Below are 18,682 nucleotides of genomic sequence, written 5' to 3'. Positions count from 1 at the left end.
GCTTCCACCACCTCCGTGGGCAACCTGTGCCAGTGTCTCACCACCCTCATGGGGAAGAACTTCTTCTTAATGTCTAATCTAAATCTCCCCTCCTCTAGCTGGGATCCATTCCCCCCAGTCCTATCACTACCCCACACCCTAAAACATCCCTCCCCACCTTTCCTGTAGTCCCCCTTCAGATACTGGAAGGCCACAGTAAGGTCTCCTGGGAGTCTTCTCTTCTCCAAAGGAACCTGTGTGAGCTCGATGCACATGTGAGAAGGAGACAATACCTATCCTAACCTACAGAATCACTGAATCTACTGAAAGTGTGCAAAGGAAAGTATCACAGCATGAAAACAGGATGGAAAATCATATCAGGTGTAAATTCTTCCCATCTGGAGCTCCAAATCATGGCCACACTTACTGGATCTCCCTTGTCCCCTTTTGCAGCAGGTTCTCCCTGTGGAAAGAGAAGCAAGAGGTCAGCACAGATTTGAGTAGGGCAGTGAAGCTGGTGAGGGGTCTGAAGAACAGGTCTGACTCCTGTTGTTTTTCATACAGATATTGAAGATCATATTTGTAACTTGAAAAAGGATCAATGTTATCCAATGTGTTAGGAAATTACAGAATCACAGACACATTCAGGCTGGAAAAGATCCTCAGGATCACCAAGTCCAACCCAGAATCCTACTCTACAAGGCTCACCCCTAAACCCTAGCCCCAAGTGCCACATCCAAACCATCTTTAAACACATCCAGGCTTGGCTACTCCACAACCTCCCTGCCCAGCCCATTCCAATGCCTGACCACTCTTCTTGGGAAATTTTCTTTCCTACTGTCCAGTCCAAACTGGCAGCTTGAGGCCATTCCCTCTTGTTCTGTCACTAATTACCTGTGAGAAGAGACCAGCACCAACCTCTCCACAACCTCCTTTCAGGTAGTTGTAGACAGCAATGAGGTCTCCCCTCAGCCTCCTCTCTTTCAAACTAACCATCCCCTGCTCCTTCAGTTGCTCTTCATCAGATTTATTCCCCAGCTTCATTGCCCTCCTCTGCACTCACTCCAGCACTTCAATGTCTCTCTTGTATTGAGGTGCCCAAAACTGTATACAATATTTGAGGTGTAGTCACAGCAATGATGAGTCCCAGGGGACAATCCCCTCCCTGCTCCTGCTGGACACAGCATTTCTGATCCCTGCCAGGATGCCTTTGGCTTTCTTGGCCACCTGGGCGCACTGCTGGCTCCTGTTCATCTGCTTGTCCATTAGAAGCCCCAGGTCCCTTTCTGCCAGCCAGCTTTCCAGCCACACTGCCCCAAGCCTGGAGCACTGCTTGTCATAAACTCATATACAATAAATAACTTCAGAGTGGCATTGAGATGAAGTCTGAACATGCTTAAAGCTGAGGACTTGGTGAACTGTTGGAACTGGGAAATTCACTTGCTTGCTTGCCCCTCTCAAAGAGGCCCTTGAGGAAATGACTAAGGACACTCAGAGACCAACAGCATCTCCCATTCCCCAATATATTTTCTTGATCCTGTGTGTATTCAAGATTTGATTCATAATCAGTACCTTCTTCAGTCCCCTTCTGGTCTCACAGATGAGCACAGAAGTAAGGAATTTACCTTTTCTCCTTTCAGACCAGCAATTCCCAGTTCTCCTTTTTCACCCTTTAAAACAAAAGAGATCATATTTAAATCCTTCTCTCTTCTAACAGATGCAAATAAAGTCCTCCTTCAGCTGTACCTTGGTCTGTGTAGGCAATAAAATCTTAATGTTTACTGCAATGAAAGGATTCAACCCTCTGCAAATCCACTTTGATGTTTTCTGTATCAGATCAAGCAGGCTTCTAAACAAAAGCTGTTGTTGAGTCTATCACCTGTCAGGAGCACTTCTCCCTTTTCTATCAACTTTACAGAGGCATCCAGTGGTTAAAAAATCATCCAACTATTTAAAGGCTCTGAGAAGACCTAATGGTGGCCTTCCACTATCTGAAGGGGGCTACAAGAAAGCTGGGGAGGGACTTTTCAGGGTGTCAGAGAGTGATAGGACTGGGGGGAATGGAACAAAGCTAGAAATGGGTAGATTCAGATTGGATGTGAGGAAGAAGTTGTTCCCCATGAGGGTGGTGAGAGACTGGCACAGGTTGCCCAGGGAGGTGGTGGAAGCCTCATACCTGGAGGTTGTGAAGGCCAGGCTGGATGTGGCTGTGAGCAACCTGCTGTAGTGTGAGGTGTCCCTGCCCATGGCAGGGGGATTGGAACTGGATGATCCTTGGGGTCCCCTTCAACCCTGACAATTCTGTGATCCACTTGTTAAAAATCCACTCAACTATTTAAACAGGGTTGATGCCTCTAAAAAAAGGTAAAGTATGTGCTGCCACAAGGTGTGGATTCAGAATTTAACCTCCACATAATCTTTGAAGGCTGACTATAAGTAAATGTTGCAGAGCAAGTCCCAGCATTACAGAGAAATTGCTTCAAATATTCAGAAACTTTACTGTTAAAATATTGGTTCAATTTTAATGTTTCTAAGAGTCTTTTTTCCCCTTAACCAGCTTTTTTGCCCCTCAAACAGTGTTAAAGAAGCCATTCATAATTCTTCCTGCATCTTCCCTTTATGCTTATCACGGGATCACAGGATGTCAGGGGTTCATAGAATCATAGAATCAGTCAGGGTTGGAAGGGACCACAAGGATCATCTAGTTCCAACCCCCCTGCCACGGGCAGGGACACCCCACACTAGAGCAGCCTGGCCAGAGCCTCATCCAGCCTGGGCTTAAACAACTCCAGGGACAGGGCCTCAACCACCTCCCTGGACAACCCATTCCAGGGTTTCACCACTCTCATGGGGAAGAACTTCCTCCTCACCTCCAGCCTGAATCTCCCCACCTCCAGCTTCATTCCATTCCCCCTAGTCCTATCATTACCTGATATCCTAAGAAGTCCCTCCCCAGCCTTCCTGTAGGCCCCCTTCAGATACTGGAAGGCCACAATGAGGTCACCTTGGAGCCTTCTCTTCTGCAGACTGAACAGCCCCAACTCCTTCAGTCTGTCCTCACAGGAGAGGTGCTCCAGCCCTCTGATCATCGTCATGTTGGAAGGGACCTCTGGAGATCTTCAAGTCCAAGCCCCCTGCCAGAGCAGGACCAGAGAATCCAGCACAGGTCACAGATGAACACATCCAGAGGGGTCTCAAAATTCTCCAGAGGAGACTCCACAACCTCTCTGGGAATCCTGTCCCAGTGCTCTGGACCCTCACAATGAAGAAGTTCCTCCTCATGTTGTATTAGAGAAGAAAAGCTGACGTGTTGCACCTGCAGGACAGCATCATGAGGTGGCTATTGGACTACAGAGATCCAAGAGGCAGTGATATCTAAGATCAAAGACCGTTGTGATAAACCAAACACAACACAGTGAGCACAGAGTGGCAGTGACAAGTCAGCCAGCCAAAATGCTTACCATGTCTCCCTTCTGGCCTTTCGGTCCTGGGGTCCCAAGTAATCCCAGTAGCCTTGGATCGCTCTGGGAAGAAACAGCACCACACAGATCAGAGAACAGAGCACATCACCACTTGTTTCCAGTAACAATTTATTTATCACAAACATTTCATGTGATTTACCAGCCTGTGAAGGCAGAAGTCCTAATTTACTACCAGAAAGGGATTCTAAATGCCTGTGCAGTACATCTAAGTGATGTATTGTAGCAACACATCCTTTGTCAGGCACTCACACTCCAGTCAGACTAGCAGGAGCTGAACAAAAGCAGGGAAGGGAAATGTCTGTGGTGAACATTGTTATGCAAAGGTGTGATTTTTCTCTCCTGAAGCCAAAGCAAAGGGATGTGTTGTGGCTTTGGGTGGGTGGTTTTTTTTCATGCTCATTGTGACAGCACATTTCTCAAGTACGTAGGAGAAGAACAGCAAAACAAAACATCACTTCTCTCCTACAACAGAACCACAAGCAGTTGTTACTTCTGAGCAAGAGGAAAGGTAAAATGGAGCTAATTGAAGTCTGCTACAAGCAGTGAAGTGCAAGGATGAATATTTGAAGGAATGAAGGAATATTAGGAAGAAATTGTTTCCAGTGAGAGTGGTGGGATACTGGAACAGGTTGCCCAGGGAGGTGGTGGAAGCTTCATCCCTGGAAGTGTTCAAGGCCACATTGAATGAGGTCTTGAGCAACCTGAGCTGGTGTGAGGTGTCCCTGCCCATGGCCAGGGGGGTTGGAACTGGATGATCCTTGAGGTCCCTTCCAACCCTGACAATTCTGTGTGATTTTGTGATTTGAAGGGTACATGAGGTCATAGCCAGCAAGTGCCTTGTCCAGCACATCCAGTCCACAGCATGAATTGCTTCTTGCTGCTGACACCAAACTGGGAGGGGTGGCTGACTCCCCAGCAGGTTGTGCTGTCGTTCAGTGAGACCTGGACAGGCTGGAGAGTTGGGCAGGGGGGAGCCTGCTGAAGATCAGCAAGGCCAAACATAGAGTCCTGCCCCTGGGAGGAACAACCTCCTGCACAGTAGGGGCTGACCTGCTGGAAAGCAGCCTGGGCTAGTGGAAGGTGTCCCTGTCCATGGTAGCGGGGTTGATACTGGATGATCTTTAAGATTCCTTCCAACCCAAACCATTCTATGAATCTACGAATATCATCAACAGGCTCTCTGCAGTGCTCCTCAAAGAAAACATAGACTTAAGGACCAAGGTCCAGGCCCCAGCCTCCCTCACCAGCACAACCAGAAACAGGGTTTATGAGGTCTGTGGTGAAAGGTTGGACTCGATGGTCTTTGAGGTCTCTTCCAACCTTGGTGATACTGCGATACAGGGAAAGCCAGCAAGGGTGAGGAATGGCAAATTGGAAGGACATGAACTAGCAGGAGGAAGAAACCTCCCTCAAAGCCTGAGCTGACCCCACAGAACTGATCCACAGCTCTGTAGACTGAGGAGGACAAGGAGCCTGCATCTGGTGGACCCACAGATCCAAGCAAGATGGGCAGAGCAGCTCCCTGTTGTATCACTACTTCAGCCACAAGGGAAAGTGTTGGGGTAGTAGTGAGTGACTCTCTTCTGGGAGGCACAGAGGGGCACCCATTTACCATCCTGACCTGCAAGCTAGAGGCGTGAGCTGCTTTCTGGGGGCTTGTGTCTGAACTTGTACATCTCACTGACTCTTACCCACTGCTGCTGTTTCATGTGGGCAGCAACACAGCTGGAGCAATCTGAAGAACATCAAGAGGGACTACAAGGCACTGGGAGCTGCAGTGAAGGACTGCAGAGATGCAGGTTTGACTGCATTTAGCAAAGCCTGGAACAGGCTCCCCTGGGAGGTGGCTGAATCCTCATCCCTGGAGGTGTTTCAACAAGGCAGAGGTGTGGTGCTGAGGGATATGGTTTAGCTCCAGCCTTGGTAGAGTTAGAGAAGGGTTGGGCTCAGTGGTCTTAAAGATCTTTTCCAACCATAGAATCATAGAATCACCTGGGTTGGAAGGGACTTCTAAAGGTCATCTAGTCTAACCCCCCTGCAGTCAACAGGGACATCCTCATCTAGATCAGGTTGCCCAGAGCACTGTCAAGCTTCATCTTGAATATCCCCAGGCATGGGGCCTCAACCACCCCGCTGGGCAACCTGTTCTAGTGCTCAAACACTTTCAGGGCACAGAACTTGTTGCTAATATCCAATTTAAGTCTGCTCTTCACTACTTTGAAGCCATTGACCTCATCCTATCCCTGCAGGCCTTTGCAAACAGTCCCTCTGCAGCCTTCTTGTAGCCCCTTCAGGTACTGGCAGGCTGGTATTAGGTCTCCCTGGAGCCTTCTCTTCTCCAGTCTGCAAACCAAGCCTATGATTCCATGACCTTACATCTTATGTATGGAAAACCAGGCAGCAAAAAGATGACAAAGAGAGGCTTTGAAAGCCCAGGCAAAGGTTGATAACAGAGACCTGGGGGAGTGTATGACCACAGATCACAAAGCATCATTTACAAATCACTGAGGTATTGTAACCTAGAGAGTGGGGCAGAACCAGTTTCTTGTCCTAACAAAGAGATCAAAATGAATGTGTTGAGCACACACACACACACACAGAGCACAGCTCATTTGAGCTGAAAGCACAGAAGACCTAACAAGAAGGAATATAAAAATAGCCCATGCTATTTTCTGCCTAGGCAAGAACAGGCAGAAAGGAGAAATGGATAAAACAATGAGGGAAGAAATGCTCCAGCCCTGTCTCCCACCCCATTAAGGAGCAATGCTCCTGTTTCTCCTCAGCAGGTTGCCCTCACCCTCATTAAAGCAAGCCTGCTGATCTTGCTTTGCCATTCAGCACAACTGGCTGCTGCAATCAGCAGTTGTATTTATAGTGCTCTCCTCCACTGTGGGCATGGATAAAGTAAATTATGCTTTGCAAGGCTTGTACTCCAGCCTCCTTAAATAGAATCATAGAACTGTCAGGGTTGGAAAGGACCTCAAGGATCAGCCACGGGCAGGGACACCTCACACTACAGCAGGTTGCTCACAGCCACAGCCAGCCTGGCCTTCAAAACCTCCAGGGATGAGGCTTCCACAACCTCCCTGGGCAACCTCTGCCAGTGTCTCACCACCCTCATGGGGTAGAACTTCTTCCTAACATCCAATCTGAATCTTCTCATTTCTACCCCAGTCCAATCATCACCTGATGCCTTAAAAGTCCCTCACCCACCCCATTTCCCCCTTTTTCCCCTCAAATCCCACAGCACCTGGGCTCTGTTTGAGTCTCCTCCCACCCCAGGTGTGGCCACTTTGCCCTCCCCACCCACTCCCCTATTTAATCCCCTCCAGGAAGAGCTGCAGTCCTAAGCTGAGCCCATCTGGGCTGAGGATCCTCCTCTCATCACTGGTGAGTGCCCATGGTGCACACTGGGTGATGGTGGTGGTGACAACAAAGGCCGGGGGGCCTGGTGGCCCCCCGGTCAGCTAGGAACATGATTGATGACTACTCCAATATCACCCACGGGTGCTGGCTGGGCTTCCTTACTGGGGCTGAGCTCCTCTGTGTGGTATCTTGGCTGGTGAGGGTCTTGTCCCTGGCTCTAGGATGAGTGCAAAAATGGTGGTAGGGGAGCAGGAGCTGTTTAGGCAGATGATGTGATGCTAATTGCACTGTTTTTTACCTGGAGGCCCCTGGAGTCTGCTCTCATCATTCAATAAATCTCTGCTTTTGTGCCTCATTTGCAGAGCATTTCCTCCCCCTCACTGCCTCCTTTTCAGAAATAAGGAAGGAAAGGAGGAAGAAAAGCCATAAAGCACATCTGGAAAATGCATTCCCCTATCAATCAGCTCTGAACAGGAAGCCTTCAGGAAGAGGGGCAGGTTGGAAAGGGAGAATCACTTCTTGTAAATCACAAGACAAATGTCATAAAGAACAGACAGGACAAGACTGCCTCTTCTCCAGTGTGGTTCTGTTTCATGGTGGTAAAGGCAGAGGGCAAAATAAAAGTTCAGGCTGGTTTGGAAGTCTCAGTCACACTTCTCTACAGAAAGAATCACTGAGAGAGGGCCATTGTGACAAGTGAATCCCCATCCTTCATACACAAATACAGAACTAACCACGTTGGATAAGACCTTTGAGATCATCCAGTCCAACCTATCACCCAACACCACCTAATCAACTAAAACATGGCACCAAGTGCCTCATCCAGGCTTTTTTTAAACACCTCCAGTGATGGTGACTCCACCACCTCCCTGGGCAGCATATACTGCTGGCCAATCTCTCTTTCTGTGAAGATTTTCTTCCTAGCATTCAGCCCAAACCTCCCCTGGCACAGCTTGAGACTGTGTCCTCTTGTTCTGGTGCTGCTTGCCTGTGAGAAGAGACCAACCCCCACCTGGCTACAACTTCCCTTCACATAGTTGCAGATGGCAATGAGGTCTCCCCTGAGCCTCCTCTTCTCCAGGCTGAACACCCCCAGCTCCCTCAGCCTCTTTCTTCACTTTCTGTGTTCTGAAGTGTGAGTTGTGGCTGTACCAGGACGCAGAAAGGGGACAGGAAAGGGTTTGCCTTCTGGATTAATTTGGAATGTGGCTGCAGGGGTAAAACCTGTGGTCATTCCTACCTTAGATACTTCTTAGCCATAAACACAAGCACTCCATCAAGTGCCCATACCTCATTAGAAGGTTTGTTCAGTGAATCCAGAATTCCTTTTAGTCCAGAAGGGCCCTAGGTGGAAAAACAGGCAACATGTCATTCAATTTACTTTCTTTTTACATACCTGTGTTCAAAGAGCTGTGCTCATGTGAAAGGTTTCCTTGTTTCCTTTGTTCATGTCCAATTGTGTCATCAAGAGGAGGGAAGAACACAGAAAAGTAGAGTTGAGTGAGTAAGAAAGGAAAATAAGTCCTGGTTGTTCTCCAAAATTACAAACAGGTTTCAGATGTTGTTTTTTTTCCCTACAGAGAAGGCAGAAGTACAAACACAGCTGCTTAAAAAGGAAAGAGCTCCAAAGTGTGGGAATTACTGAGGCTGATAACATCTTGGAAGCTAATGAGGTTCGGCAAGGGCAGAGTACCTGGGAAGGAGTAATAAACTGCAGCAGCACAGCTTGGGAGGTGATCTGCTGGAGAGCAACCCCAAGGAGAAGGACCTGGGAGAGCTGGTGGACAAGAAGTTCTGCATGGGTCAGCAATGTGCCCTGGTGGCCAAGAAGGCCAATGGGATCCTGGGGTGAATTAAGAGGAGTGTGGCCAGCAGGTCCAGGGAGCTTGTTTTCCCCCTCTACTCTGCCCTGCTGAGACCTCACCTGGAATATTGCACCCAGTTCTGGGCTCCCCAGTTCAGGACATGGATCTGCTGGAGAGAGTCCAAGAGAGGGCTACCAGGATGATGAAGCACTGCCTGGTGAGGAAAGGCTGAGAGCCCTGGGGCTGTTCAGTCTGGAGAGGAGAAGACTGAGAGGGGATCTGATCAATGTCTATAAATATCTGAGAGCTGGGGTCAGGAAGGAAGGGACAGGAACAGCCTCTGCTCACTTGTGCCCTGGGATAGGACAAGGGGCAATGGATGGAAACTGCAGCACAGAAGTTCCACCTCATCATGAGGAAGAACTTCTTCACTGTGAGGGTCACAGAGTACTGGAACAGGCTGCCCAGAGAGGTTGTGGAGTCTCCTTCTCTGGAGACTTTCCAGTCCTTTCTGGATGTGTTCCTGTGTGACCTGTGCTGGATTCTCTAGTCCTGCTCTGGCAGGGGGCTTGGACTGGAAACTCTCCAGAGGTCCCTTCCAACCCCTAACATCCTGTGATCTGTGATCTTTTCCTCCTTTAGCTTTGGTAGTTTGCTTGCATTTGTGTCAAGATGAGAATGCTGGATGAGCCCTCCCCATCACCATGTGCAACAAGCCAATTGCATTGGTTGCATCTCAGCCAGGGGGCCTTGAGAATACAATAGAATTAACCAGGTTGGAAAAGACCTTGGAGATCATCATGTCCAACCTATCATCCAACACCGTCTAATCAACTAACCCATGGCACCAAGCACCCCATCCAGTCTCCTCCTGAACACCTCCAATGATGGTGACTCCACCACCTCCCTGGGCAGCACATTCCAGTAGGCAATCACTCTCTCTGTGTAGAATTTCCTCCTAACATCCAGTGTGAACGTCCCCTGGTGCAGCTTGAGACTGTGTCCTCTTGTTCTGGTGCTGGTTGCCTGGGAGAAGAGACCAACCCCCACCTGGCTACAAGCTCCCTGCAGGGAGTTGTAGACAGCAATAAGGTCTCCCCTGAGCCTCCTGTTCTCCAGTCTAAGCAACCCCAGCTTTCATGGAACACAGCTTTCATGGAACACAGCCCAGCCAGTGACTCAGTGTAATCACTGCATCCATCTCTTTCAGATCTGTGTCTGCCCATTAAAGTAAAATATTGTTTTGCTGATGAGTGTAATGGGGGGGGAAAAAAAAAAGCCAACCCTGTGAAGCTGATCAGTGCAGATGTGCAATATTGTGCAACTGTACCCTGAGCAAATGGGCAGAATGATGGAGGCATGACTGACATCTCCCCCAGCAGAATGCATTAAGTAAATGACTTTCTGATAGGGATTTTAATAATTTAAATGCATAGAAAACAAGAACAGGACCAACCCTTGCCAGGCCCTCCTCTCCTGCCTTCCCTGTAAGCATTTCCTATATCCTCCTAAAACAGCAGCTGAAAGTCCAGGGATGCCAGAAACGCTGCTGACAGTTTTCACTTATCTCTGCTTTAATTTTCTGTTCAGTACAATTAAGTGATAACATTCATCCACTTTCACAGTGTTGGTAGAGGAATGGCAGCCTGTTCTGAGGCAGGGGAAATGAGGTTTCCAAGGCAAGCTGCTGGCTGTTTAAGATAACTAGTTTGGTGGCCCTGCCATTTGTAACTAAATAACAAGAGACTAAAAGGGGATGGAGTGAAATGAAGAAATTCAAGCAGTCTGTGAACTCCTCCACTGCCTCACATGCAACCCAAACAAAAATGAAACCCTGTTTGACTTTAAGACTTCAGGGAGTGTCAGAAAGCTGATCTTCCAAGCAAGAAGAGTTGTGAAGATAACACAATCATGGAATCATAGAATAGAATGGAATAGAATAGAATCATTCAGGTTGGAAAAGACTCTTGGGATCAGGTTCAACTCAGAACCCTGCTCTGCAAGGTTCAACCCTAAACCATAGCCCCCAGCACCACATGCAAACCACCTTTAAACACATCCAGGGTTGGTGACTCCACCACCTCCCTGGGCAGCACATTCCAATCCCTGACCACTCTTGCTGGGAAAAAAAATTCTTCCTAATGTCCAGTCTAAACCTGCCCTGCTGCAGCTTGAGGCCATTGCCTCTTGTTCTGTCACTAACTACTTGTGAGAAGGGACCACCACCAGCCTCTCCACAACATCCTTTCAGACAGTTGCAGAGAGCCATGAGGTGTCGTCTTAGCCTTTTCTTCCTCAAACTAAGCAGCCCCAGCTCCCTCAGTCCCTCCTCATCAGATTAATTCCCCAGCCCCTTCCCCAGCTTCCTTGCCCTCCTCTGCACTCCCTCTAGCACCTCAATCGCCATCATTGGAGCTGTTTAGGAGGAGACTTGATGGGGTGCTTGGTGCCATGGTTTAGTTGATTAGATGATGTTGGATGATAGGTTGGAATTGATGATCTTGAAGGTCTCTTCCAACCTGGTCTGGTCTACGCTACGCTACGCTATGCTACTGAGGTGCCCAAAACTGGGTATGAAGCTCCCCTTGCAAAGGTAAGTGATGAACTGAAAGCTGACCTCCAAGGGCTATATCAATTCCAAATAAGTCTGTTCTGAATGCAAAAAAGCACTTTGGATGTCTTGGTAGAAAACAGGAGGTTTAAGAGTCATTGACTGCAGATTCTTTCTTGCCTCTGCCACAGACAGCTTCTTGGACAAGATAGAACTTGGCCCAGTCAGGTAGATTCCTACCTTTCTTACCTCTAAAAATCCAAAGCACAAACAGCACCACTGGGCAGAAGTTGTGTTTGGACTTGCCCTGCAGAGCATGGTTACACTGGTGGAAATCTGGGGCACAGATCTAGCTTGGCACTCTTTTTGTTTTAAGAACACTCTGCTATCTCACTAAAATGGAAACTACAGAGAAATGGAATTCCTCCAGCCATAACAGTTCCAGCAGAGACAGAGAAAACTGGGACATAAAGCATGAAGTTAAGTCTTAATGGAAAAACAAAACCCCAATAAAACTCCTTTTTTTGTCCTCTCACCTACCTATGTAAATAGAAGCCTCCAGCTGCTGACTCTTGCAAAAATAACACAAAACCCCCAACAGGAACAAAACCTCCACCCCTTAAACCTCCTCCAGCTGACCATAACAGTGTTGGACACCATGTAGCTGTGTTCTGGGAAGGACAAAGAGGAAACCAAACAAAAAAGCTCTACACAAAACCAGGCAATGGCAGCCTGGGCTGCATCAAAGCAGCGTGGCCAGGGATGGAGAAGGGTGATTCTGACACTTGACTCTGCTCTGGTGAGACCTCACCTGGAGTACTGTGTGCAGCTCTGGAGCCCTTGACACAGGAAGGACATGGAGCTGATGGAGCAGGTCCAGAGGGGGGGCCATGAAAATGATCAGGGGGTTGGAGCACCTCTGCTCCAGGCCAGGCTAAGGGAGCTGGGGGTGTTCAGCCTGGAGAAAAGAAGGCTCCAGGGAGACCTAAGAGCAGCCTTCCAGTACCTGAAGAGGGCTACAAGAAGGATGGAGAGAGACTGTTTGCAAAGGCCTGCAATGACAGGATGAGCTTCAAACTAGTGAAGAGCAGATTTGGATTGGATGGGAGGAGCAAGTTCTGTACCATGAGACTGGTTGAGCGCTGAAACAGGTTACCAGAGAGGTAGTTGAGGCCCCTTCCCTGAAGATATTCAAGGTGAGGCTGGACAGGGCTCTAAGCAACTTAATCTAGCTGAGGATGTTCCTGCTCACTGTGGGGGGGTTGGACCAGCTGGCCTTTACAAGTCCCTTCCAGCCTGGGTGATGCTATGAATCTATCCTTAACCCAACTGCATACAGATCCTAAGTTCAGACTCCTTCTATACATCTCCTTTTAAGCAGTGTGGGAACTGGGCAGCCCATGCGTAATACACAGACAAAATGAAACCTGCTCTGCTGGGAACCCCTTCTTGCATTGCTAAGTCCTGGAGAAGTTTTTGTTAGAAGCTACAGTGGAAGAAAGCTGAAAGCCAGCTACAGTTTACTTCTGCAGCCTGGTCAAAATGCTCTACTTGCAGCATCTAAGGATCATGGCATTTCTTTTTGTCTCCTACAATGAGCATTTCCGTGGCAGTGAAGAGCCATGCATGGGAAAGAGACATTATCTCTCTCAGAAGGCTTTAGGAGTAAATGGACTCAGAATCATGGAATTGTCAGGGTTGGAAGGGACCTCAAGGATCAGCCAGTTCCAACCCCCCTGCCATGGGCAGGGACACCTCACACTACAGCAGGTTGCTCACAGCCACATCCAGCCTGGCCTTCAAAACCTTCAGGGATGAAGCTTCCACCACCTCCCTGGGCAACCTCTTCCAGTGTCTCACCACCCTCATGGGGAAGAACTCCTGGTGAAGAACTTCGTGCTTACATTTGAAGAGCACCTGAAGTTTTGATTCCCAACCATCGTTTTCAGAACGTTTCTGAGAGCAAAATGAGCATTATCTTGAAGAGGAGCTTCAATCTGCTCTTCTGATGGGCTGAGAAAGCACTAGAGGGAGCTGCCGTTCTACTCAGCCTCCCTTCCTTGCAGCAGAAATTGCCGCTCGCCGGAGCGAGGCAAGAGGGAGCACGCATCTCAGCTCATCCAAAGAGCAGAGCACTAACTCAAAGCCAGCAGACAGCAAGGATGCAAACCATGAATTCTGAACCAGGAGGGAATAGCAGAACACTTTTCAGGTCTGTCTTATGTAATAAACTTTAATAAAAAAAAAAAAAGGAAAATAAAAAGGGCACAGGATCATAGAATTGCTACAGCTGGAAAAGAAAAAACTAAGATCATTGAGGTGTAAATTTCAGTCTGCATTACATGCTGGTATTTATTATTCCTAGAATTCTCCAGAATTAATGGGAACAGGTTGCCCAGGGAGGTGGTGGAAGCCTCATCCCTGGAAGTTTTTAAGGCCAGGCTCGATGTGGCTCTGAGCAACCTGGCAGGGGGGTTGGAACTGGATGATCCTTGAGGTCCCGTCCAGAGCTGACAGTTCTGTGATTATTCCAGTTCATTTGGAATCCAGGCAGCTCCATGGACTTTCTCTAGGTTCCTTGAGTGCCCTCATCTCAGGTAGCCTAAGTTTCTCCAGTAACTTTGGACACTGTGGTGAACTCTGGATGGGGTGCTTGGTGCCATGGTTTAGTTGATTAGATGGTGTTGGGTGACAGGTTGGACTCAATGATCAGGAGGGAGGTTAGTCTGTTCAGCCTGGAGAGGAGAAATCTCTGAGGAGACCTTAGAGCAGCTTTCCAGTACCCATGGTCTTTTCCAACCTGGTCTGGTCACCTCTTCTCTCCTCTTCTCTCCTCTCTGAACCTCTCCTCTCCTCTCCGAACCTCTCCTCTCCGAACCTCTCCTCTCCGAACCTCTCCTCTCCTCTCCCTCTCCTCTCCCTCTCCTCTCCCTCTCCTCTCCCTCTCCTCTCCCTCTCCTCTCCCTCTCCTCTCCCTCTCCTCTCCCTCTCCTCTCCCTCTCCTCTCCCTCTCCTCTCCCTCTCCTCTCCCTCTCCTCTCCCTCTCCTCTCCCTCTCCTCTCCCTCTCCTCTCCCTCTCCTCTCCCTCTCCTCTCCCTCTCCTCTCCCTCTCCTCTCCCTCTCCTCTCCCTCTCCTCTCCCTCTCCTCTCCCTCTCCTCTCCCTCTCCTCTCCCTCGGAATGTTTTGGTTGGAAGAGACATTAAAGGTCTCAAGTCCAAGATCTTTGAGTCCAACCTTCAACTTAACACCATTATGGCCATTACACCATGTTCCAAAGTGCCATGGCCACACATTTCTTCTACACCTTCATGGATGGTGACTTGATCATTATCTGGGTAGGCTCTCAGCAATATGTTTTGTAATCCATCAGTAAAAATCCTCATTAACTTCTTCTCTTTTGTGGGCACAGGATTTTCCTCAGGGAAAAAAAGCCACCACAAAGAATAGATAAGGGGAAAAATGACAGAAAAGAAAGGAAGAAGCTGCATGAGAGTATCACTTTAACTGAGTGGTTTCATAGAACAGCTCAGGTTGGAAGTGATCTCAGAGATCATTGTCTCCAACCTCCCCACCATGGGCAGGAGCACCTCTCAACTAGACTCTCGTTCAGCTTGGCCTTGAACACCCCCAGGCAAGAGGCATCCACAGCCTCCCTGAGCAGCCTGTGCCAGAGTCTCTCTTCTATTGAAGAGCTTCTTCCTGAGCTCCAGTGTAACCCTGCTCTCCCTCAGCTTGAAACCATTGCCCCTTGTCCTGTCTCTAGACACCCTCATGAAAAGTCCCTCTGCATCCTTCCTGCAGGATCCCTTCAGCTATTGGAAGGCAACTTTAAGGTTCCCCCAGAGCCTTCTCTTCTCCAGGCTGGACACCCCCAGCTCCCTCAGCCTATCCTCGCAGCAGAGGTGCTGCAGCCTTTGGATCATCCTTGTGGTCCTCCTCTGGACTTGCTCCAGCAGCTCTGTGTCATTCTTATGCTGGGGAGCTGGATGTAGTATTCAAAGTTTTCTCACCAGCAGCAGTCATCCTACGTTTCAGGACAGGTTTTTAACCAAAGATAAGAAGATGCGGGACTAGAAATTCACTACAAACATCAGTTGTAATGGGGAGGGAGTCTCCCAGAAATTAGATTGTGTAAAAAGCCCAAACAGATAAGGTATGGTGGGCTAGAAAAAAATAACCATGTAGTAAGTAGAGAAAAAGTTATAACTGCAATGAATCAAAGCTCACACCACTCACTAGTGCCCAATGTAAAGCCCTTTTGACTGCCAAGGATGTGGCTTTACAATCCCTCCCTGCACACAGTTCCTTAGGACCCTCCTTTACACCAAATCCCCTGAGGATTGTACCCTGTTCACTTCTTCTCAAGCAGGCAGAACTTGCCCTCTCATGGTGGTTTGGTTCCCCCCTATCATTACTGCACATCTGGCTGATCTAATCTATGAATCAACTACTTAACACTGTGGCATCAACTGGTAAGTTAGGTAAATTTAATAGCTTCAAACCTGCAGGATGTGTTGAGCTACCTTGACAATCCCCTTTGTTTTCCTCAAATGGAAATTTCATACTCTTCCAAAGCAGCACCAAACACCACACTTACTGAGGAGTTCCAATTTAATACTTGGAGTCAATCTGTCAAGCATTGTGTGCCCTGGATGTGCCCAGCTTCCCTTGGATGTGCAACCACCTCGTTGCGCTTTGAAAAGGCCAAAGTGAAGGCCAAATAGTTATAGAATGATGGAATTGTTTTGGCTGGAAACCACCTTTAAGGTCATTGAGTCCAAACCATCCTCTAATTCTGCCAAGGCTGGTGCTAAGCCATGACCCTGAGCACCACATCTCTGCATCCTTTAAACAACTCTGGGAATGGGGAATCAACCACCTCCCTGGTCCAGTGTCTGGAAACCCTTTCAGTCAAGAAGTTTCTTCTAATCTCCAACCTAAACCTTCCCTGTTGCAACTTAAGGCCATTCCCCCTCATCATAGAATCATAGAATTGTCAGGGTTGGAAGGGACCTCAAGGATCATCCTGTTCCAACCCCCTGCCATGGACAGGGACACCTCACACTACATCAGGTTGCCCAGAGCCACATCCAGCCTGGCCTTCAAAACCTCCAGGGATGAGGCTTCCACCACCTCCCTGGGCAACCTGTTCCAGTGTCTCACCACCCTCATGGGGAAGAACTTCTTCCTAACATCCAATTTGAATCTACCCATTTCTATTTCTATCACTTGTTACTAAGGAGAAGAGACCAAGACCACCTGGTTCAGGCGGTTGCAGAGAGCCAGAAGGTCTCTCCTCAACCTCTTTTTCTCCAGACTTAAACACCCCCAGTTCCCTCAGCTGCTCCTCGCCAGCCCTGTTCTCCAGACCCCTCCCCAGCTTTGTTGCCTTCATAAATCCTTGTGCACAAGTGAGCTGCCACCACTTAGTAGAGATGAAGTGGAATCACATTTAATATAGTCTGAGCTGGGAAAAGGAGAGGAGGAATGATGGATCTTGTTAGAGTCCTTTTGCTATGCACAAGCTGTAGCACTTTAAACGTGGGGACACTGCCAGCATGCATTAGCTGGCACTGCTGCTTTCAGACTAGGCTGCTTCTATGTGTTAGATTCACAGCCTTGGAAGAGGAACACAAGATGCTGGTGCAGCTGTGTCTAAAGTAAGGACTGCATCAAGATAGTTAGACCAAACCCAAACACTTTTAAGGCTGTGACTGCTTGAGGAATAGTTTTCTGATGTGGAGAACTAGGTTGCAGTTCCCACGCAGAGCTAGTGTTGGATGAGAGGTTGGACTAGATGATCTCAAAGGTCTTTTCCAACCTGGTCTGGTGTGGTTTGGTCTATGTCTATTCTATTCTATTCTATTCTATTCTATTCTATTCTATTCTATTCTATTCTATTCTATTCTATTCTATTCTATTCTATTCTATTCTATTCTATTCTATTCCATTCCATTCCATTCCATTCCATTCCATTCCATTCCATTCCATTCCATTCCATTCCATTCCATTCCATCCCATCCCATCCCATCCCATCCCATCCCATCCCATCCCATCCTCTCCTATCCTCTCCTCTCTTATTCCTTGCTGACCCTTGCAGTGTTGGTAGCTGTAGACCTCTTTTCCTTTCACCTCTTCGCTTCCCTCAACTTTCCCCCTTCCTCCCCTCACTCGTCTCTACCTCCTATGGATAAGCAGCAAAAGTTTTGCTGCTGATTGAAGTGGATGCTGCCACTCTGACATATGCTGTGAGGAAATCAAGAGGTTTGCCTCAAAACTGCACTTTAGCTTCCACTCAGCATTTCTGGGATGTCTCTCAGGATCATACATCTTCACAAGCCTGACCTGCCAGCAAACCTGTGATGGCAGAAATCTGCAGTGGAGAAACAGTGTTTCACTGGCTCACAAAATGCTGAGTAGATGAAGTCAAAGATTGACCTCTGCTTTGGTTTGCTTCTTGGGTTTGCTGCTTGCTTGCTTGCTTGGCTTTTGGTTTTATTTTGGTGTGGGCTCTTTTATTGTTGTTGTTGGTTGTTTGGTTGGGGTTTTATTTGTTTATGTGTCTGGGGGTTGTTCAGTTTTGTTTTGGTGTATTTTGTCTCATTTTGGTTTAGTGCACTTTGTTTCCTTTTGTTTTGGTCTGTTTTGTTTCATTTTGTTTTGGTCTATGTTGCTTCATTTTGGTTTGGTGCATTTTGCTTCATTTTGTTCTGGTCTATTTCCTTTCATTTTTGTTTTGGCCTATTTAATTTTGTTTTGGTGCATTTTGCTTCATTTTGTTTTATTTGGGGCTTTTGTTTTTGTTAGTTTGGTTGTTTAGGTTCCGTGTTTGGGGTTTTTTGGTTTGCTTTGGCATTTTATGTGGGGTTTGTTTGTTTGTTTGTTTTATTGAGCCTTTTGTTTGCTTGCTTTTAAAGGTTATCTCAGACTGAAGAAGAGAATGCTCCAGGGAGAGCTAATAGCAGCCTGCCAGGACCTGAAGAGGGCTACAAGAAGGTTGCAGAGGGACTGCTTGCAAAGGTACCTTATTGGATATTAAGGTACCTTGTTGGATATTAAGATATCTTGTTGGATATTAAAGTACCTTGTTGGATATTAAGGTATCTTGTTGGATATTAAAGGTACCTTGTTGGATATTAAAGGTATCTTGTGGGATATTAAGGTACCTTGTTGGATATTAAAGGTACCTTCTTGGATAGTAAGGTATCTTGTTGGATATTAAGATATCTTGTTGGATATTAAAGGTATCTTGTTGGATATTAAGGTATCTTGTTTGATATTAAAGGTACCTTGTTGGATATTAAGGTACCTTGCTGGATATTAAAGGTATCTTGTTGAATATTAAGGTACCTTGTTGGATATTAAGGTACCTTCTTGGATAGTAAGGTATCTTGTTGGATATTAAGATATCTTGTTGGATATTAAGGTACCTTGTTGGATATTAAAGGTACCTTGTTGGATATTAAGGTACCTTGTTGAATATTAAGGTACCTTGTTG

General features: G+C 47.5%; 1 protein-coding gene across 1 annotated transcript in view; it reads right to left on the bottom strand.

Annotated features, from left to right (window-relative positions):
- COL19A1 (collagen type XIX alpha 1 chain) overlaps positions 1-18,682 on the bottom strand; it is a 226,365-nt gene that overhangs the window by 50,510 nt on the left and 157,173 nt on the right. The window contains exons 18-21 of the mRNA XM_068153439.1: positions 8,118-8,171; positions 3,441-3,503; positions 1,605-1,649; positions 407-442 (exon numbers count right to left, since the gene is read on the bottom strand). Of these exons, the coding sequence (XP_068009540.1) occupies positions 407-442; positions 1,605-1,649; positions 3,441-3,503; positions 8,118-8,171 (198 nt within the window). The remainder of the gene's footprint in view (positions 1-406; positions 443-1,604; positions 1,650-3,440; positions 3,504-8,117; positions 8,172-18,682) is intronic.

The sequence above is a fragment of the Melanerpes formicivorus genome, unplaced genomic scaffold (assembly GCF_026170545.1).
Source record: "Melanerpes formicivorus ecotype bairdi unplaced genomic scaffold, bMelFor1.0.p_v2 SCAF_26, whole genome shotgun sequence".
Classification (NCBI taxonomy): domain Eukaryota; kingdom Metazoa; phylum Chordata; class Aves; order Piciformes; family Picidae; genus Melanerpes; species Melanerpes formicivorus.
The sequence above is the reverse complement of the archived record's forward strand: the minus strand, read 5'-3'. Positions and strand labels throughout refer to the sequence as shown.